The sequence below is a fragment of the Myotis brandtii genome, unplaced genomic scaffold (assembly GCF_000412655.1).
Source record: "Myotis brandtii unplaced genomic scaffold, ASM41265v1 scaffold138, whole genome shotgun sequence".
In the NCBI taxonomy this organism is placed as follows: domain Eukaryota; kingdom Metazoa; phylum Chordata; class Mammalia; order Chiroptera; family Vespertilionidae; genus Myotis; species Myotis brandtii.
This window is the reverse complement of record NW_005354915.1, coordinates 608,220-629,578: the sequence shown is the minus strand read 5'-3', so window position 1 is coordinate 629,578 and position 21,359 is coordinate 608,220. Positions and strand designations below refer to the sequence as shown.

At 57.9% G+C, this 21,359-nt stretch overlaps 1 protein-coding gene across 1 annotated transcript in view; it reads left to right on the top strand.

Moving 5' to 3' along the window:
• The first annotated feature begins 896 nt into the window (after nucleotides 1–896).
• The window catches only part of LOC102241808 (NADH-cytochrome b5 reductase 3), a 24,733-nt gene continuing 4,270 nt past the window's right edge, over nucleotides 897–21,359 (top strand). Inside the window, exons 1-8 of the mRNA XM_014535112.1 lie at nucleotides 897–957; nucleotides 8,525–8,656; nucleotides 13,539–13,611; nucleotides 13,948–14,054; nucleotides 15,580–15,709; nucleotides 16,179–16,262; nucleotides 16,454–16,539; nucleotides 21,162–21,261. Of these exons, the coding sequence (XP_014390598.1) occupies nucleotides 8,573–8,656; nucleotides 13,539–13,611; nucleotides 13,948–14,054; nucleotides 15,580–15,709; nucleotides 16,179–16,262; nucleotides 16,454–16,539; nucleotides 21,162–21,261 (664 nt within the window). The 5' untranslated portion in view covers nucleotides 897–957; nucleotides 8,525–8,572. The remainder of the gene's footprint in view (nucleotides 958–8,524; nucleotides 8,657–13,538; nucleotides 13,612–13,947; nucleotides 14,055–15,579; nucleotides 15,710–16,178; nucleotides 16,263–16,453; nucleotides 16,540–21,161; nucleotides 21,262–21,359) is intronic.

The following is a 21,359-nucleotide window of genomic DNA, read 5'->3' as shown; positions in this document are numbered from 1 at the left end:
TAGGCCCAGCACCTCTGCCTCCATCTCCACCCCGAGCTCTTGGACGTGGAGGCACTTGCCTCCTCCCTCAGGCGGGGAGCCTCCTCCAGGGCCGGGCGTTTGCTCATGAGCCAGGGCCCAGCCAGGACTTGGGGGTGTTCAGACCAGGAAGCAGCCTTGCCAGGCACAGCTGTGGGCACCCCCCGCCTCAGGTTCACTCCTGACGATGTTCCCAGAAGTTGCCTTCCCGCCCCCACCCCGCGGGGTTCTCACCTTCTCCCAGCGTTGTTGGTTGGTTGGATGGTGGATGGTTGGTTGGGTTTGTCGCTGTGTCCCCAGCACGTGGCTGTTGCACACGTGGTTTGAACTGCCAGGGCCCCCTGGCAGCCCCCGTGTGAGTGAGGGGCAGAGTCCTGTCTTGGGGTCAGGAGACCTGAGGTGGGAATTGCCCCTTCCTCGCGGGCCCTGCTGAGGACCCCCCCCCCCTCCCCCGGCCCAGAATACCCATAGCAGACCTAGCTGGGCCGCCCGGTGAGGGGCTGCCCGCAGTCTGAGGGAGGCCAGCCCGGGCTGGGGCGCCAGGCAGCTTATCTGGGATGTGCAGGCTCCAGGCTCCGAGGGAGGCCGCCTCCCCTCTGGGGGGCCCAGCCCGAGGGGTTGGCACTTGAGTCTACCAGCCACCTGAGGGGCCTGGCTCCCCTGCCCTCAGCCGCTGTAAAGGGCTCAGTGGGCCCAGCCCACGTGTCCCTGGCAGCCCCCTGCCTCAGCTGTGACCCCTGGGAAACCGGGTGGTCCCCCTGCAGAAGGCAGCTCTGCAGTCCACCTGCCCCTCCTCCTGGGTTCCCTCTCCTGCACTTGCTGGCGAGGAGCCCCCGCCCCCCTGCAGAACTTCCTCCACCCCTCCCACTTCCTGAGAAGGGGACCAGGAGGGAGGTGGCCACTCAGATCCCAGTGGGACAGCTGGCAGGCAGCAGGCAGGTAAGCCTCAGCGCAGGGGGCTGGCCCGTGGGGAGGGCCGGGCCTGCCGGGTCGGAGGTCCTGGCACATCCCCCCGCCCACCCAGACCTGACCTGGGCAGAGTGGATGCCAGGGTCCCAGTGGGGGATGCCAGGGGGTGAGCAGCTGGGATGGTGCCCTGTGGCGGGGAGCAAGGCAACCCAGCCCCTCAGCTACAGTGGGTGAGCTGGGGGCTCCCTGGAGACATCCTGGGACTGACACCCCGTTTCCTTCACCCCTCCCCCCCTGTGTCATCAGAGGTGAGGAAAGGCAGATGGGGGATTCCCTCATGGGGCAGAGCACAGACCACGGAGCAACAGGTCAAGGCCCTGGAGGCAGCTGTTTCTAGAACCCTGGAGTGGCTGGGGCGCGGTGGTGTGTGTGTGTGTGTGCGTGCGCGCGCGCGCGCTAGTGCGGCTATGTTTATGGGTACAAGCTGCACAGCTGAGGAGCTGGGGTGAGGCCTTGGCTCCGCCATCTGCCTCCTGTTTACTCTGCCTGCTGCGTGCAGGGGTGGGAGGGTGCAGGGGTGGGAGGGTGCCGTAGACAGGGAGGGGGCTCAGAGCCTGCTTCACCCCCGAGTGTGGGAACTGCGTCCCACGTTCTGCAGGCACAGCCCTTGCCCTCCACTGCGCCTTTTCTCTGCCGTGTCTGTCTCCCCCTGACCTGAGCTCCTCAGGGCGGGGTCCCCTGGCCTGTGACCCCCAAGTCCTGCATAGGCCCTGCAGGTGTGCCCGTTGGGGTTTGTGGCCTGAAGGACTGACCGGCAGTGCGGGCCTGCCCACAGCGGCCTCCCCAGATAGGAATTCAGATTCCTCGTCTGAAATGGGGGTTGTACAGCCCCGCCTCCCAGCTCTGCGGGAGTCCCCTATTGTTGGGAGCCGGGACTGGAAGGCTCCCAGCATTTATCAGCCGCCCAGGGAGCATTCGGCATTCTTCCTGCAGTGGCTCCAATGCGCCACCTCTGGGAAGTGGGTGTGCCTGACAGGTGAGGGCACAGCAGGAAGCCGGGATCCCAGACCCCATCCCTGGTGCCCTGGGGAGGGCTGTGGGCTGCACGATACACAGGATGGGCCGTGCATGCCCCACCCTCGCCGGGGAGGGATCTGGCCTCTTGCCCTTGTTCCTGAAACTTCCAGACACAAAGAGTCAGAGAGAGATGGGGGTGGGACTTGTCCCTTCACAAGTTTACCCACAAATACTGATCGAGTGCCCCTGGTCCGAGCGCTGGGGGTGCACAGGTGAGCCACACCCCCTGCCCTCCTGGAGCTGGGCTACGGGCTCCACTGTTTGGTGTTGACTGTGACCAGGGTGGGGAGCTGGCCAGCTGTTTGCCCCCAGGGCTGGCGTCCAGGATCTCGAAGGGCTGTGCCAGGGCTGAGGCCGTGTTCTGGACTTGCCTTCAGGGCTGTTGACATATGAGTCTCTCTCATGGCCCCACACTCACCACAGGCGAGCGTTTGTGGGTTTGGGGCTGGAGAGATTCGGGGTGAGGGACAGAAAACCGGGAACCAAAGCCCAGACTCCTCCCTGGGCCTCCCCGAGCCTCAGTTTCCCCATTTGTCCAATGAAGAACACAGTTGGCCTATCTCCCACCCGGTGAGGGTGAGTCACCGAGGAAATGCAAGGGAGGGTGCTTCTCAGGCTGAAGCCAGCTGCAGGCCAAGGGTCTTGTGTTGTTGAACTTGGCTGTGCGCTTAAACAGCTGTGCTGGGGGGTTAACTCTGGAAGAACCAACAGAGCTGCAGTGGCCTCTAAGGCCATTTCGGTTCATTTCCAGGCTCCCAACAATGGCGACTTCCTGCGAATGGAACTCCGCTTTCCCCTAAACAGCGTTCCCCAAGGATGTGGCTTTTCTGATTGACAAGGGAGGGGCTTATGGCAGAGGAATCATCTGAATAGTCCTCACCAGCAGGGAGTTCAGGAGGGAGGCCGGGGCTGTGGAAGTTTGCTGATGGCCTGATTAGCTAGGGAGTGCCAGTCAGGGAAGATTTGACATTGAGCTGGGCTCTGAAGGGTGAATAGGAGTTTGCTGGTTGGCTGAGGGAAGAGGAAGGGTGTTCTGGGCAGAAGGGAGAATATGCAAAGGCCTAAGGCAAGAAGGGCTTGTGGCCGGTGGTGTGGTCATCAGTGGGGCCTTGAGTGTAGGCAGTGGGGAGCCATGGTGGGTGTTTGAGGAGGGGGTGGAGCGGCCTGTTGGTTTGGGCAGCTGGGGCCTCACCGTGGAGAGAGGATATCGGATTGTGGGGGGTCAGTGGGGATCTGGGCTCTGGGCTCTGTGACTGGGGCCCAGAGAGGGCACCTGCCCTGGGAGGCGGCTTGGGAGGAGCCATTCTTGGGGCTTGACAGGCCTGGGTTTGGATCCTGGCTCCGCCCCTGACTTGTCACGTGACCATGGGCAAGTCACTTAATCTCTCTGAGAAGCAGCGACAACAGTGTCACTTGTCATGAGTGTGGGCCTCCGAGGTTGGCTTTGGTGTGACTTGGGGCAAGTTACTGGTCCTCTCTGGGCCTCAGTTTCCTGCCAGCACCTGAGGCCGAGGGCTGGATGGAGGATTATCCCAGGGAACTCAGGTCCCGTACCTGAAGCAGTGACAGCCTTTCCTGCCTCATTTCCTCCCTGGCCATGAAAGGGACCACCCTCATGCATTTGAGAAAGGTGGGGACTCTCTCCTGAAGTCCTGAGCTGGGCCTCGAACCCTGGTCTCTGGACCCGAGTCCAGGGCTGCCAGCCAGGGCCATAAATGAGACCCGGGAGGGGGGAAATGCCCATGTTCCCAGAACACGGTAGGTGCTAGTTAAATGGGCAGGTGGCCCTGGGCAGGGGGTGGTCTGGCCCGGCCCCTGCAGGCCTTCCCTTTAGACCCTTCGGTCACAGGCCAGGGGCCCCCTGGGGCAAGGCCTGCTGCCCCAGCCTGGAGGCCCTGCCTGGGAGAGACACACAACAAAGGGCTGTAACCCAGCGGCAGCCGGGCAGCTTGAAGCTGCTGCGCCGGTTTGGGAGGCAGGGCCAGGCCTGGTGTGGGATCTGGAGCCTCTGCCCTTCCTTCGCTTGGGTATTCCAACTCCCAGGGGCAGTGGCCCCATGAGGGTGGCAGGAAAAGCTCCTCTGTGTACCCACAATTCTCAGGTTATGGACGGCTCCGTGACCTGTGCCACCCTCATCTCATCTCATATCCCAGATCCCCTAGGGCAGTGGTCGGCAAACTCATTAGTCAACAGAGCCAAATATCAACAGTACAACGATTGAAATTTCTTTTGAGAGCCAAATTTTTTAAACTTAAACTATATAGGTAGGTACATTGTTATTAACTTAATTAGGGTACTCCTAAGGCTTAGGAAGAGCCACACTCAAGGGGCCAAAGAGCCGCATGTGGCTCGCGAGCCGCAGTTTGCCGACCACTGCCCTAGGAGGTGGGCAGGGCAATGGCTCTCCTCTTCTATAGAAGAGAACGCCGGCCAAGGCTCAGAGAGCCTCCCAGGTTGATGGGCGTGGGGGGAGTTTCCAGGAAGTGGGGAGCAGTAGGGCTTGGCCTTGAGAGGTGAAGGTCATCTCACCCAGCCCTCAATAGGGCAGGGGCCACTTCTAGATCTGTGCTCTGCAGAATACGATACCTCACCCTGGCTGGTGTGGCTCAGAGGATAGAGCGTCGGCCTGCGGACTGAAGGGTCCCAGGTTCGATTCCAGTCAAGGGCACATGCCCAGGTTGTGGGCTCTGTCCGCAGTAGGGGGTGTGCAGGAGGCAGCTGATCCATGATTCTCTCTCATCATTGATATTTCTCTCTCTCCCTGTTCCTTTCTCTCTGAAATCAGTAAAAATATATTTAAAAAAATAATATGACACCTCAGGAGTCCCACAAAGGAAGCAGAGAGGCCTCCATGGAAGCAAGGAACTTGGGTCTAAGCTTCCTGGCAGCCAAGGCAAAAAGGGGAACCTGTAGTATTATGATAAGAACACACACAGCCATTTGCTGAGAGAACTAAAGTCAGGGAGGTTTCCTAGGGAGAGTGAGTGAACAGGCTGTGAAACAACTTTTTTTTTAGCTTTTATTTATTGACTTGAGGCCCGGTGCACGAATTCGTGCACCAGTGGGGTCCCTCGGCCTGGCCTGTGGGATGGGCTAAAACTGGCTCTCGGACACCCCCTGAGGGGTCCTGGATTGTAAGAGGGCGCAGGCCAGGCCAAGGGACCCCACCAGTGCAATCAGGGGCAGGGAGGGATGCGGGAGGTTGGCCAGCCAGGGAGGGACTGCTGGAAGCTCCAGGGTGTGTCTGGCCCATCTCGCTCAGTCCCCAATCCCCCAATCGGCTGGACCCCAGCAGTAAGCTGACCTACCAGTCGGAGCGCCTGCCCCCTGGTGGTTAGTGCACGTCATAGCTAGCAGTTGAGTGGCCTTAGCATATCATTAGCATATTATGCTTTGATTGTTTGAATGGACGACCGGACACTTAGCATATTAGGCTTTTATTTTTATTTATTTTTATATATTTTTTATTGATTTCAGAGAGGAAGGGAGAGAGAGAGATAGAAACATCAATGAGAGAGAATCATTGATCGGCTGCCTCCTGCACGCCCCCCACTGCGGATTGAGCCCACAGCCCGGGCATGTGCCCTTGACCAGAATCGAACCTGGGACCCTTAAGTCTGCAGGCCAACACTCCGTCCACCGAGCCAAAGAGACTAGGGCAAGGCTTTTATTATATAGCAGCGGTTCTCAACCTGTGGGTCGCGACCCCTTTGGGGGTCAAACGACCCTTTCACAGGGGTCGCCTAAGACCATCCTGCATATGAGATATTTACATTATGATTCATAACAGTAGCAACATTATAGTTATGAAGTAGCAACAAAAATAATTTTATGGTTGGGTCACAACATGAGGACCTGTATTTAAAGGGCCAGAAGGTTGAGAACCACTGTTATATAGGATTGCTTTGAGAGAAATATCGATTTGTTGTTCCACTTATTTATGCATTCATTGGTTGATTCTCATATGTGCGTGACTGAAATCTTGGTGTATCGGGATGATGCTCTACCCAACTGAACTCCCGGCCAGGGCTGACACAGCTTTCTTGAGAGCCAGTGTTTTGTGTGAACTTTTGGGTCTCAGCCTCCCTGTTTGAACCACCAGCGTGGGCTCCCCTACACCATGCCCCACTTTTTATTTTGAAATAATTTCAAGCTGACAGTAAAGTTGCAAGACTGTCTAAAGGGCACTTGTATACTCTTCCTGCAGATGTACCAAATGTTAACATTTGCTTTACTGTGTGTGTATATATTTTTTAACTACTCGAGTGTCATAGATATGATGCTCTTTGCCCCTAAATACTTTCTCCTAAAAAGAAGGACATTCTTTTGCCTACCGCATGGTAGTGAGCAAATTATGGAAGTAACATGGATACAACACTATTGTGTGATCCATGGGCCCGAATTCATATATCACCATTGTCTCAGGATTGCCCTTCATAACTATTTTTTTCCCCAGGCCATGATCTAATCCAGTGATGGCGAACCTCTGACACGCGAACTCATTTTTTTTTGCTAAATGGCATTTAAATATATAAAATAAATATCAAAAATATAAATCTTTGTTTTACTATGGTTGCAAATATCAAAAAATTTCTATATGTGACACGGCACCAGAGTTAAGTTAGGGTTTTTCAAAATGCTGACACGCCGAGCTCAAAAGGTTCGCCATCACTGATAATCCAAGACTGCACATTGCATTCAGTTGTTCTGTCTCTTGGCCTCAGTATTAGTGTCCTAGGGCTTCGTGAAGATTGCCACAAACAGGGTGGCATGAAACAGCAGAAATGTATTCTCTCACAGTTCTGGGCCACAGTCTGATATCGAGTGTGGGAGGGCCGCACTCTGGAGGTCGAGGGGAGCCCTTCCCGCCTCTTCCTGCTTCTCCTCATGGCTGTTGGCCATCCTCGGTTTCCTTGGCTTGTGGCCCCATCACTTCACATGGCCGTCTCTGAGGCTCCTTCTCTCTCATAAGGAAGGTTGTCATGGGACTTAGGGCCCCTGGGATGATCCAAGATGATCTCATCTCAAGATCCTTAGTTTAATTACATGTGAAAGGCCCTTTTCCCAGATGTCACATTCCCAGGTTCCGGGTGGACGTCTCTTCTGGGGCCACACTCAGCCTACCAGAGCCTCCTCTAAGCTGGACCAGCTTCTCAGACGTTCTTTGTTTGGGGCATTGACATTTTGAAGTTGTGGCCACTTATTCTGGAGAACGGCCCTCAGCGTTTCCTCGTGGTTGGAGAGAGGGAGCTCTCAGGGCAGTGGTGGGCCCTTAAGTGGCGTCAGGAGGCTCCTGACATCCCGCCCCTTTCCTGTGCCCAGATAGCGGAGGCTGCTCAGGACCCAGCTTCCGGATGGCCAAGGGGTCGCTGCGGCACAGCGGATGCCCTGTGGGCTCGGGCCTGCCGGGGACCTGGCCGGGGTTAGACACTTTCCATGGCTTATTTCCATCTTCACAGCCTGGGAGTATGGCTTATGATCCCCATTTCACAGATGGAGAAACAGCTCAGAGAGGCTGAGTGATCTGCCCAGGGACGAAAACAGCCAGAAAGGGCAGGAGGCCTGTTGTCTGTCTTTGCCAAGGCGTCTGTCCTCTCTGGGTAAACTGAGCAATGAGCTATCCTGCCATGGGTTTTGGGTTTTCTCTGTTTTAAAAAAAATCCAAAGCACCCCTTAGTGTCTTTGTGAGACTGAGATGTGTGTGTGTGGTGGGGGGGGGGAGGCGGCAGGAGGAGGCTCAGGGCCACGCAAGGGGGCGAGTGTGGGCCTGAGGTTTAAGTGTGTGATTGGGGAGACAGGTGGACTCAGGTCAGTGGGCGAGTTGCTTCACCTCTCTGAGCTTTCTCCTCATTTGTAAATGGTGGTGATGACAGTACCAACCTCATAGGGTTGTCAGGAGCTTCACGCCTGTGCGGGGCCCAGCATGGTGCTGAGCAGGGACCTCTCAGAGCTTCCAGAACCCTGCAGATGGCTGGCCCAGTTCGGTTCAGAGAGGGGAAGGGACTTGCCCAGGGTCACACAGCCACAAGGACCAGAGCTTCCTAGAGCCCAGCTCAGTGCCTTAGCCGCCCCTCACACCTGAAGGCAGAGCCCCAGGGCTCAGGGGTTTGTCTGCTTGTCTAGATGGAGGGAAGGTGGCTGAAGGAAGAAAGGGAGGGAGGGAGGGAGCACAAATACACAGCGCTCAAGAGTAAGCACGGTTACTTGGGAACTTAACTCCGAGCTTCCTGGCAGCCAGAGTGAAAAGGGAGGCATGCTCCGTCATGTAGCTTTCTTCATCCCTGTTCCTCGGGGCAAAGGGAGGTTTCCAGTGACTCAGTACTGCCCTGATGGGTTCCAGGAGTCCGGTTTTTGTAACTGCTCCCAGGCGGCACCAGAATGCACGCTGGGGTTCCCTGGGTGCAGAAGGTGAGGAAAGGGAATTCCTGACAGAGGGATCCAGCTGGTGTTGGCGGGAAGGGCAGGTGACAGCCCCGCCCCGTGCCTGCACTGACCTGTGGGTCTGTCCCTGTCCTTTCAGTTGGGCCACGTGGTCCTCTCCCCAGTCTGGTTCCTCTACAACCTGCTCATGAAGCTGTTCCAGCGCTCCACCCCGGCCATCACCCTCGAGAGCCCGGACATCAAGTACCCGCTGCGGCTCATCGACAAGGAGGTGAGTGCCGGCCCTGCGGGGTCACAGGGCGCGGCCCCCAGAGGCATCTCTCCCCTTGTCAGCATCACAGCATTTCCCCGGCGCCTGCTCTGTGCTCAGGACACGGCCCCCTCTGAAGCACAGGTCCTGCTATCTGCCCATTTAACAGGTGGGGAAAGCAAGGTGATGTCAGTTTCTATGGTTACCAGTAAGTGCAGAGGGATTTGAACCCAGGTCTCTGGCCACAGAGCACGTTCTCTGAACCACACTCACTGTCCTACAGAAGGTCCAGAGAGGAGTGGAGGGCATTTAGGTCACGCTGTCAGCTAGAGGTGGGGCCAGGACTCAGGCTGTGGCCTCTGGGTGGTCCCAGGTGCTTCCAATCCCAGTGCCTCTTCCTTGAAGACAAGGGCTCCTCCCTCCTCCTCCTTCCCCGCCCCCCCAGGGTCTCTACCCGGGGCTGTTCCCTCTGCGCAGACTCCCTGTGTGACCCTGACCTCCGCGGCTCCACCCGCCCCACCCGCCCGCCCCTCCGAGAGGCTTGCTCCTGCCCTCGTTTACTTCTGCTCCTGACTTAAAACCGTCCCTCCCTCCTTTGCCCTGTGCCCCTTACTCTTCCCCGATCCAAGTCCCTCCCCGGAGCTATTTCTGGTCACAGGGGGAACTGAGTCATGGAGCACAGAAAGTCACCTCCCCCGAGCTCCTCGAGTCTCAGCTCTCCCGGCACAGAGCCTGGCTCCCTGCGACTGGTGGGAGGTGGGAGTGATTGTGTCCGAGTCCATAGAAGAGATTAACCAGAGAGGGAAGGCCATCCTCCCAGTGAGACCACACTGTTCTTCCTGATGTTTCATACACACTGTCTTCTTACTCAAATGAAATCATAAGGTTTTGAAATCCATTCCTTTCTTAATCTTCATTTCTTAAAATTCATTTTCCTTGCTTTTTAATTCCAGAAGTAATGTATGATTTATATGTGCTCACTATAAAAATTCTGTGTGTGAAATGTGAGTGATCCCTCCCAACCCCACACTGTGCAGTGGGTCCCATTCACCAGCCCCCCTCCAACCCCACACTGTGCAGTGGGTCCCATTCACCAGCCCCCCTCCAACCCCACACTGTGCAGTGGGTCCCATTCACCAGCCCCCCTCCAACCCCACACTGTGCAGTGGGTCCCATTCACCAGCCCCCCTCCAACCCCACACTGTGCAGTGGGTCCCATTCACCAGCCCCCCTCCAACCCCACACTGTGCAGTGGGTCCCATTCACCAGCCCCCCTCCAACCCCACACTGTGCAGTGGGTCCCATTCACCAGCCCCCCTCCAACCCCACACTGTGCAGTGGGTCCCATTCACCAGCCCCCCTCCAACCCCACACTGTGCAGTGGGTCCCATTCACCAGCCCCCCTCCAACCCCACACTGTGCAGTGGGTCCCATTCACCAGCCCCCCTCCAACCCCACACTGTGCAGTGGGTCCCATTCACCAGCCCCCCTCCAACCCCACACTGTGCAGTGGGTCCCATTCACCAGCCCCCCTCCAACCCCACACTGTGCAGTGGGTCCCATTCACCAGCCCCCCTCCAACCCCACACTGTGCAGTGGGTCCCATTCACCAGCCCCCCTCCAACCCCACACTGTGCAGTGGGTCCCATTCACCAGCCCCCCTCCAACCCCACACTGTGCAGTGGGTCCCATTCACCAGCCCCCCTCCAACCCCACACTGTGCAGTGGGTCCCATTCACCAGCCCCCCTCCAACCCCACACTGTGCAGTGGGTCCCATTCACCAGCCCCCCTCCAACCCCACACTGTGCAGTGGGTCCCATTCACCAGCCCCCCTCCAACCCCACACTGTGCAGTGGGTCCCATTCACCAGCCCCCCTCCAACCCCACACTGTGCAGTGGGTCCCATTCACCAGCCCCCCTCCAACCCCACACTGTGCAGTGGGTCCCATTCACCAGCCCCCCTCCAACCCCACACTGTGCAGTGGGTCCCATTCACCAGCCCCCCTCCAACCCCACACTGTGCAGTGGGTCCCATTCACCAGCCCCCCTCCAACCCCACACTGTGCAGTGGGTCCCATTCACCAGCCCCCCTCCAACCCCACACTGTGCAGTGGGTCCCATTCACCAGCCCCCCTCCAACCCCACACTGTGCAGTGGGTCCCATTCACCAGCCCCCCTCCAACCCCACACTGTGCAGTGGGTCCCATTCACCAGCCCCCCTCCAACCCCACACTGTGCAGTGGGTCCCATTCACCAGCCCCCCTCCAACCCCACACTGTGCAGTGGGTCCCATTCACCAGCCCCCCTCCAACCCCACACTGTGCAGTGGGTCCCATTCACCAGCCCCCCTCCAACCCCACACTGTGCAGTGGGTCCCATTCACCAGCCCTCCAACCCCACACTGTGCAGTGGGTCCCACTCACCAGCCCCCCCCCAACCCCACACTGTGCAGTGGGTCCCATTGCCGTCAGCCTGAGCCTTCTCAGGCATCACGTCTGTATACACCTGGTGGTGGAGGTCCAGGGGTGCATACACTGAATTTTAATAGCCTTTTTTTCACCCAGCCATAGAACATGGACAGTTTTCCATGTCTATCCCAAAGCTGATTCCTTCTTTTTAAAAAATATATTTTTATTGACTTCATCGAGGAAGGGAGAGGGAGAGAAAGATAGAAACATCAATGATGAGAATCATTGATCGGCTGTCTCCTGCAGGCCCCACACTGGGGATTGAGCCCGCAATCCGGGCCTGTGGCCTGATGAGAATTGAAACCGTGACCTCCTGGTTCATAGGTTGATGCTCGACAACTGAGCCACGCTGTCCGGACTGATTCCTTATTTTTGACGACTGTCTAGTACAGTGATGGCGAACCTTTTGAGCTCCGCGTGTCAGCATTTTGAAAAACCCTAACTTAACTCTGGTGCCATGTCACATATAGAAATTTTTTGATATTTGCAACCATAGTAAAACAAAGACTTATATTTTTGATATTTATTTTATATATTTAAATGCCATTTAACAAAGAAAAATCAACCAAAAAAATGAGTTCGCGTGTCACCTCTGACACGCGTGTCACCTCTGACACGCGTGTCATAGGTTCGCCATCACTGGTCTAGTATATGTTCATAGGGATGTCACACCGCAGACCTCCAGTCCCCTTCGATGAGCAGGTAGCAGATGTCCGAGCAGTAGCCTGATGGCTTTGCACAGTCAGCAGGGGTCCTGCTTTTGACACTTCTGCTGTCGCTGTCTCCTGCAGGCCCCACACTGGGGATTGAGCCCGCAATCCGGGCCTGTGGCCTGACTGAGAATTGAACCGTGACCTCCTGGTTCATAGGTTGATGCTCCACAACTGAGCCACGCTGTCCGGACTGATTCCTTATTTTTGACGACTGTCTAGTACAGTGATGGCGAACCTTTTGAGCTCCGCGTGTCAGCATTTTGAAAAACCCTAACTTAACTCTGGTGCCATGTCACATATAGAAATTTTTTGATATTTGCAACCATAGTAAAACAAAGACTTATATTTTTGATATTTATTTTATATATTTAAATGCCATTTAACAAAGAAAAATCAACCAAAAAAATGAGTTCGCGTGTCACCTCTGACACGCGTGTCACCTCTGACACGCGTGTCACCTCTGACACGCGTGTCACCTCTGACACGCGTGTCACCTCTGACACGCGTGTCACCTCTGACACGCGTGTCACCTCTGACACGCGTGTCACCTCTGACACGCGTGTCACCTCTGACACGCGTGTCACCTCTGACACGCGTGTCACCTCTGACACGCGTGTCACCTCTGACACGCGTGTCATAGGTTCGCCATCACTGGTCTAGTATATGTTCATAGGGATGTCACACCGCAGACCTCCAGTCCCCTTCGATGAGCAGGTAGCAGATGTCCGAGCAGTAGCCTGATGGCTTTGCACAGTCAGCAGGGGTCCTGCTTTTGACACTTCTGCTGTCCTCCCCACGGGCCCGGGGAAGGGCCTGCTGCTGCCCTTCTCTCTGAACTGGACCTGACAGGTGACCCGAAGGTCCCCGAGGCGCTGGGTCTGCTCTCAGATCATGGCGGCCAGCAGCCTCCTGGTGCCGGCCCCATGCTGAGCCGTGCAGATCTGGCCTGACCGCGGGGCCCTGAGAGAGGGTGCCCAGCACAGTAATTATCGCTGCCTCTCATTTCCGTTCTTCCTCCAAAATTGTCTGGTGTGTGTGTTTCTGGCCGTGAGCCTCAGGACCAGTCAGTAATTCTGGAATCTGCTCCCAGGAGGCCTTGGGGCTCCGTTGCCCAGAGGGCAAAGGCTTCTGGGAAGGCAGCTGCAGGCCTGGGCTGCTGGGGTAGACGCACCAGCCACCAGCAGCCCCATGCCCTGAGCGGGGCCGGGAGCCATCTTTCCTGAGACCCAGACCACCTGCCTCGCTCGCACGCTCCAGTGGTGCTCAGAGCTGCTCTGTCCCTCTGAGGAGTCTGTGCCCACCCCGCCCGGTGAGAACACTGCCTGTGGGTGGACCTGGCCATGTCACCAGCCTCCTGTGAACACGTGCTGGACACGCAGCTGCCTTCCCAGCCGCCGCGCCACACCACCCTCCTGGCTGCACCAGGTGCAGGGCAGCCCCCTGGAACTTTCTGAGCCATTGCAGCCTCCCTTTGGGACCCTGAATTCCCCTCCCGCTCTGACAGGCTTGCTCTGGGCCCTGGGCAGTGACTGCCCTTCCCAGGGCCAGCGAGAACAGAGGCTCACCCATGTGTGCCCGACCTCTGTGCCCTCACACACGGTCTGCACGCGACATCGGTGTCACTCCCCTCAGTGACTTGGGGGCACTGGCGAGGAGGGGGGCTCTGAGGTCTGGCGGTCGCTCTGCCCTGGGCGCCACCCCACAGCTCGGCCTCTTTGCAGATCATCAACCACGACACCCGGCGGTTCCGCTTTGCCCTGCCGTCACCCCAGCATGTCCTGGGCCTCCCTATTGGTGAGTGTGGCCCCACCCAGCTCTGACGGAGGCGGGTGCTAGGTCAGAGGGGGGGACTTTGCACGTCAATGAGGGAGGGCTTCAAGGAGGAGGTGACAGCTGCCACAGGCCTTAAGAGTAAGTGTCAGAACGAGAGAGGAGTTACCCCGGTGGCCCTGGCAGTGGCTTCAGCACAAGCAGAGGCTGGTGGCGGGAAGCTGGGCTTCCCTGAGGCGGCAGTGGGAGCCGAGCAAGGGCCGGTTTGAATGCGGGGTGGGCACCGGGCGGTTGGTTGACAAGGCCCAGCGGTCCTGCAGGGATAGTCCCTGACCCAGGTCACCGCTGCCCATCCTGCAGGCCAGCACATCTACCTCTCGGCTCGGATCGATGGAAACCTGGTCATTCGGCCCTACACGCCCGTCTCCAGTGACGACGACAAGGGCTTCGTGGACCTGGTCATCAAGGTGAGGTCTGGGGGCCACACCACGCGGAGACAGGTGTGGGGGTGACCACATCATAGCCGAGGCCTCCGGGGACCCATGTCCCCCGAGCCTGGTCTCTGCGGGCCTGGTGCCTCCTGCGCCTGGTTCTGAGTGCAGAACAAATGTGCCCGACAAGCAACGGCCACGCGTGGGGTCTGGGCAGAGGGCAGGGCCGGGCTCGGGTCCTCACACAGGGACAGCTCATCTGCAGAAGAGGGACCAGGCGGGCCGAGCCGCTGGCCCAGCTCGCTTTCCCCTGCACTGCGTTCAGCCACATGAGCTCCGTGGCCAGCGGGTCCCTTTCTGGGCACTGTTCCCTGGGAAACATTGCGCACACTCGCGGGGTGCGGTGTGAGGGCACACGGGCGTGGCCTGGGGAGCTGCAGAGTGGGGCGACACAGGGCAGGGGTGGGTGAGAGCTGCTCCTGAGCGGGCGGCAGCGAGTGCGATCTGGCGGCGAGGAGGCAGCGACAGCTGAAGAGGAGAAGGGCCTTCAGGTGCAAAGGCCCTGAGGTCAGGAGGAAGCACAAGGGCTAAGGCCCCAAAGGGCAGTGGATCAGGTCCGATGGGTCAGCAGGGCAGGCGGGGCCTGGGAGGTGCTGGTAAGGTCTGGGGCTTCGTGCAGAAGCAGAGGGAAGGGGTGAGGGTTCGAGCATCTGTCCTCGCTGAAACCACTCCGGAGGTGTGGGGGGTTCAAGTAGAGGATAAAAAACTCACGCTGACCAGGCCCCTCCTGGCTGGGGGGCCACGCTGGCCGCCATTGGCCCAGGATAGAGGTCACAGTCCTGGCCTGGCACACAGCGTGCCCTGACCGCCCTTCCCTCTCCCTGCACTCCCTGTCCCCCCACACCCTCCACACACCGCCCCTGTGTTGTAGCCATCGAGCTCCTCTCCCTCCCTGAGTCCCAGCCCTGGCAGGCGCCTGGCTGTTGCACTCCCTCCCTCCCCAGCCGCCTTTCTGTCTGCCCATCACTCTGGCTTGCCCTTCAAGGCCCGGGGAACATGCCCCATGCGGGCAGGCAAGTGCGCCTGTCTCCGTCTCTTTATCTGAGGGTTGTGTTGCTTCCTTTTTCCAAAGCTGGAGCCCCAGGGGGCGCAGGGCAGGAAGTTGTTCTGAGGGTGAGGCTTTTATGGCAGCGGAGGATGGGAGAGCTGCACAGCACGGAGGGCGTGGCTGGCCCACCTCCTGCAGCCGCAGCCGCTGGCCTTTACTGAGCTGACAGCCTCGGCGTCTCGTCGGAAGGTCACGGAGAAGTTCTTGGAGGAACGTCAATACGTCAGATGAAGCCATGGGGTCGGCTGCCTGTGTCCACCAGGCTGACGCTTTGCCTTCCAAGGACACGTTGGGGAAGGGCAGGCTCCTGGGGGTCCGGGCACAGCCGGTGCCTTTTGATGGGTGGGTGGGGCGCTCTGAGGGCACCCCCAGGCTGCAGAGGACCCCTCAGAGTCACTTCCCATGAGGCAACCCGGGGAATGGGAGTGAGGCCTGTGGGGGTGTGTCTTGCAGGTTTACTTCAAAGACACCCACCCCAAGTTCCCCAGCGGAGGGAAGATGTCCCAGTACCTGGAAGGCATGAAGATCGGGGACACCATCGAGTTCCGGGGCCCGAACGGGCTGCTGGTCTACCAGGGCAAAGGTGAGCGGGCTGGAGCCCCCGAGGACGTGCAGGGCCTGACTGCTGCTTCTGGGTGACTCTTGTTGGACAAGCTGTCTCCTCTGCGGGGCCTCAGTTTCCCCAGCTGTACAGGGGATAAGTGGGCCAGCGCAGGGGTTGCAGCTGCTGCCCTTGGAGGCCTCATCCAGCCCACAGACCAGCCTCGTTTGGCTGAAAACAAGCGGGAGGTTGTGCCGGAAGCCTCCGGGCGCCAGCCGCTGTTGCTCCCCAGGCCGTCTGCTCCCCACGCCGTCCGCACGAGGGAGCCATGCTGGGCTCCTCTGGCATCGAGTTGGTCCTGTGTCCCACTGCCCCTCCCTCCCCCTACCTGGCTGGCGTTGGATGGTGGGTGCCTGCGCCTCGGACCCCCAAGTGGGCAGGTTCTCCAGCCCATCCGACCCCCAGACACAGCGTGTTGGAGAGCGGGCCTCACCCTTTCTCCTCTCCCCAGGAAAGTTCGCCATCCGTCCGGACAAGAAATCCAACCCAGTCATCAAGACGGTGAAGTGTGTGGGCATGATCGCGGGCGGGACAGGTGTGTGGTCCCGGAGCCCCTCTCGGAGTCCCCAGCGCGTGGATGCTGTGCGTGGGGTCAGGGTGTGGGGCGCACAGATGTGAGCAGCTGTGAGCTGCCCGAGGTCCTGGCACCTCCCCTGGCGCCTGTGCGACACCTGGCCTGTGTGTACAGCCGGGGCTCACCCAGCCTGTGGGGCTGCCGTTTCGCAGGTATCACCCCGATGCTGCAGGTGATCCGCGCCATCATGAAGGACCCGGACGACCACACCGTGTGCCACCTGCTCTTTGCCAACCAGGTCAGTGGGCGTCCCGAGGTGCAGACCCGGCCCTGCTGAGGGGCGCAGGGCCTGGCGGGACATGGTCTGTGAGGTGCTCGGGGCAGCTAACAGGGGTGCTCTGAGCGCGTGTGCCCGGCACCCTTTGCAGCAGCGGGTGGGGGTGGGGCTTTTCAGCCCAGAGCCCCGTGTCTGGCCTGACACTTGGGGGTTGGAGAGGCATCAGGCACCTGGAGCACCCCCACCCGAGACTAGCTCCTCCGAACCTCAGAGCTCCCTCCGTGAGCAGAGCTCTGAACCCCCCAGTGAAGTGGGCAGATGCTGGCCGGGGCTGGGGGGGGCCTGGAGACGGGCCGTGTCACAGGAGAAGTGCTGAGTCCCCCTGCACCAGGGCCCTGAGCTGGGGTGTCGGGCAGGGTTGGGACCTGGTCTCTCACTCCTGAGTGCCTGTCCTCCCCGCGCCTGCTGCCTGCCCACCCTGGCCGCTGTGTGGCCTTGGACAAGTCACTTTCCCTCTCTGTGCTTTGACCCCTCAGCTGGAATGAGCAAGGTCATCACAAGTCCTTCCTGGTTCAGTGTTTGTTTCATGGCTGATGATGTGGGTTTTATAGTGACGTCCCCGTATGGGGAGGCCGAGATGAGACATCCCTTCCCACCGTGTGGAGGCCGTGCCAGGTGCGGGCTGTGTCTGGCCCAGTCTCTGCACCATCGTCTGTGAGGAAACTGAGCCGGGGGGATGGAGACTGGCCTAAGGTCCTTGGACCCTGCACAGTTACAGGAAATCGCCCTGTGGCCAACCAGGGTGGCCTTCACGGGGCCCGGGGTGGGTGGAAAGAGCCAGAATGCGGGGGCGGGGGGGGGGCGGCAGGAGGGCCAGCAGCAGCTGCACTTGTCCGTGCTGGGTGAGTCTCTGGAGGCCATCCGCCCTCTGCCCCCCAGCGGGGCACCCCGCGCCTGTTAGCCCGATAGCCAGGGCGGTGCGCTTGCCCTACCTCGACGCTCTGGACATGGAGACCCAGAGAGGGTGTGCCCATGTGTTACAGGAAGTGGTGGAGCCAGGGTATTTTATGAAAAATCACTGGGACCCAAGCATATTTTATGGAAAATAGCCGTATTTTTGAGAACGTCGTTTTGTTTTACATCTGGGAAGCCTTTGTAATGTCTGGCTCCATGCCTGTTTCTGCTCTCGGTGTGGTGGCTCAGGTCACGATGACCTTCCTCGGGGAACGAGTGGAAAATGCCCATCAAGTCCTCGTATCAGATGAAAATCGTCTGACCTCACAGCCCCCAGGAGGGTCCCCGGGACCCAGGGGCTCATAGGCCATGCCGAGTGGGAATGGCCACTTTGCCCATCCGGGTCTTGCCACTCCTCCGCTCTCTCCTGAGGGGGAGGACACGGGGCTCTGCTCCAAGCCCCACCTAAGGGAACACGCCTTTCAGAAGGACATTAGCCTGGCCGGTGGGTCAGTGGTTAGAGCGTCAGCCCATGGCCTGAGGGTAGAGGATTCGATTCCTGGTCAGGGCATGTGCCTCAGGTGCAGGCTCGATCCCCGGCCCCAGTCAGGGCACGTGCCCGAGCAGTCATTGTGGCTCTCTCGCATGGATGTTTCTCTCTCTTTCCCACTCCTCCCTCCCCTCCACTCCCTCTAAAAAAATCAATGGGAAAAATGTCCTCAGGGGAGGATAAAAACAAAAAGCTGGGACGTTAGGGAGAGTGAAGAGCAGTGGGGCTGAGATTCTAAAGGTGCCGGTTCCTTATAAAGTAATACTCCCCCCTTTCACATGACAGCAGTGCAGAGTGGTCAGGGAGACGGGTACATGCGCAGCCAAGGGAGTTCTGAAAAGGAAGAGAACAGGCGGAACTTAGCACAGGATGTGACATCGCACTGTAAAGGCACCTGGTGGAACCGCGGCTCTAGAGCCACACGTGAGACCTGGGCTCTCTGGTCCTACTGCATTTCTGGGTAACAACGAACGTCTAGACCAGCGGTTCTCAACCTGTGAGTCGCGACCCCTTTGGCGGTCGAACGACCCTTTCACAGGGGTCGCCTAAGACCATCCTGCATATCAGCTATTTACATTACGATTCATAACAGTAGCAACATGACAGTTATGAAGTAGCAACGAAAATAATTTTATGGTTGGGTCACAACATGAGGAACTGTATTTAAAGGGCCAGAAGGTTGAGAACCACTGGTCTAGACTGTGCTGGAACATGCTAGAACATGTGGCCATTCACATTTAAATTAATCAAGATCAAAATGTAAAACTTGCTTTTCCAGTCTCACTAGCCATATTGCATGGGTTCCGTAGCCACATGTGGCCAGTGGTTACTGCATCGGCTGACACAGGCTAGAACACTCCCATCACTGCAGAAGGTTCTGTAACATCTGACCTGGAAACAGGCCCTGGTGTCTATGAGACGTTGTATATGATGCAGAGGCATCGCAGCCTGAGGAGAGATGGACATGGGTGTCGGGCCCTGGCCGGTGGGGCTCGGGCTGAGCGGCATCCTGTTCCTGGTCAGGGCACAAGCCCGGGTTGTGGGCTCGATCCTCAGCGGGGGGTGTGCAGGAGGCAGCCGATAGATGTTTCTCACGTTGATTTTTTTTTTTCTCAAATCAATAAAAACATTTTTTTAATGGGTATTGGATGGCCTAGCTGGTTTGGCTCAGTGGATAGAGTGTCAACCTGTGGACTGAAGGGTCCCAGGTTCGATCCACAGTGTGGGGCGTGCAGGAGGCAGCTGATCAATGATTCTCTCTCATCATTGATGTTTCTATCTCTGTCTCCCTCTCCCTTCTTCTCTGAAATCAATAAAAATGTATTTTAAAAAATTAAGAAAAATAAAAAATGAAAATAAATGGGTGTTGGGTGCTCGCTTCGGCAGCACATGTACTAAAATTGGAACGATACAGAGAAGATTAGCACGGCCCCTGCACATGGAGGACACGCAAAAGGGGGAAGTGCTCCACATTCTTCCGCAGAAAGTATGATTCCGTGGGAGGCTGAGGAGGCGGGACGCTTTCTGAGGGCAGAGTGACCTTGGATGTAAAGAATGTCTTTGGGTTGAAACCATGGAAACTTTGTCACTGACCCGTGTTCCTGAACCTGAAGCTGCATTTGTGAGCTTAGGAGTAGGTTCTTGTTAAATAAGCAATTAAGAAATACAAAAGAAGAAAATGAATGTTGGGTTAGTTGCTATGCATTTGGGAAAAACTAAGTAGATCCCCCCTTTACCTGACGTAGAATGAAGCTTAGGTTAAGATGTACATGTACAAACACAACAACAGCAAAACAACCCAGTGGAGCGTTTTCCCAAGAAGTGCTGTGGAGTGAACGAATGGCTGAGGACGGCCAGTCTAAGCCAGACTGAGCCACGAGGAAAGACTGGTGGACTGAGTTCCTGCTGAAAATTAAAAACATATCAATGTAGAACATATTAATGTAGAAAGATAAAGAACTAAGAAAAACCATATCACCAATAGACTATCCTTAATATTAAGAGTTTTATAAACTAATAAAAGCTATGACTAGACCAGTGACAAACTTACTTATTAATTATATATATAAAAGGCTAAGCGACAGGCCAACCTGCCGGTAGGTATGATGCACACTGACCACCAGGGGGCAGGCGCTTAACACAGGAGCCGCTGAGCTGCGGTGACTTGGCAGCGGTGGTTCTCGGTGACGCACCCCTGAACCAGAGGGGAGGGAGCCCAATTTCTAGACGGGCCCACGAGATTCCACCAGGCTGCAAGACCCCACCTACCGGAGGGACCCCGCTCACTCCGCAGACGCCCTTTGAGCCGTGGCCCCGGCGCCGCCCCAGGTGGGGCCGGCTGGGGAGGGGCTGCAGGAGGTTGGCTCCAGCGCATCTGGCCTGTCTCGCCCAGTCCCGCCCCGCCGGCCATCTTCTAAATCATTTCCTTTCAGTGTGCACTAATCCGTGTACCGGGTCACTAGTAAAATATAAAACATGAGATTTACCTTCTACCGGTCTGATTGGCAAAGATTAAAGTTGTTACCCAGTGTGGGCAATGGTGTGGGAGGATGGACACTCCGTGTCGTGCCCCTGCGGAGTCTGGGAAGGCTTCCCGGAGGAGAGGGCCATGGGCTGAACTCTGGCTGTGTGGGCTGCAGGCGTCCGATTTCCTGATTTATGGATGTGCAACCTGAGATGCCGGACCCTGAAGGCTTGTCCCAGGGATGAGCATGGTGACCTTCATTCTTTCACTGAGTCACGCGTTAATATTTTAAGTATCACAGTCACCCCCTAGGGGCCGTCAGGATCAGGGTGTTGGCCGTTTCCTCCCAGTCTTCCCTCTGTCCGGTCGTTGAGCGCTCCGCCTGCTGTGCTGCTCCCCACTCTCTCCACTCCCACTATGCCGCGCGCATCTCCCCACAGCGTTCAAACCCGCCTGCGGCTGCACCTGCCATGAGCATCTCCACCTGCAGCGTGACCCGCCTGTGCGAGAGGAGGGGGCGATGTGTCTAGGAGTCTGGCGGGCTGTGCCACATGCTCTCCTGGAGCTGTGCCAGCGTGTGCCCATGGGTGGGCGACGACGAGCCGTTGGGCGATGAGTGTCTCCAAGGGCAGTCCCTGCCGCCATCCTCCTGACCCCGGACTTGTCCCCCCACAGACCGAGAAGGACATCCTGCTGCGGCCGGAGCTGGAGGAACTGAGGAACGAACATTCCGCGCGCTTCAAGCTCTGGTTCACGGTGGACAAAGCCCCTGAGGGTGAGTGGTGGAAGCCCGGGCAGGGCGGGCTGGTGGGGGCGCTGGGGTCCTTTGGTGCCTGCTCTCATCTGCATGCTCTCCGTGGCCTAGAGAGGGAC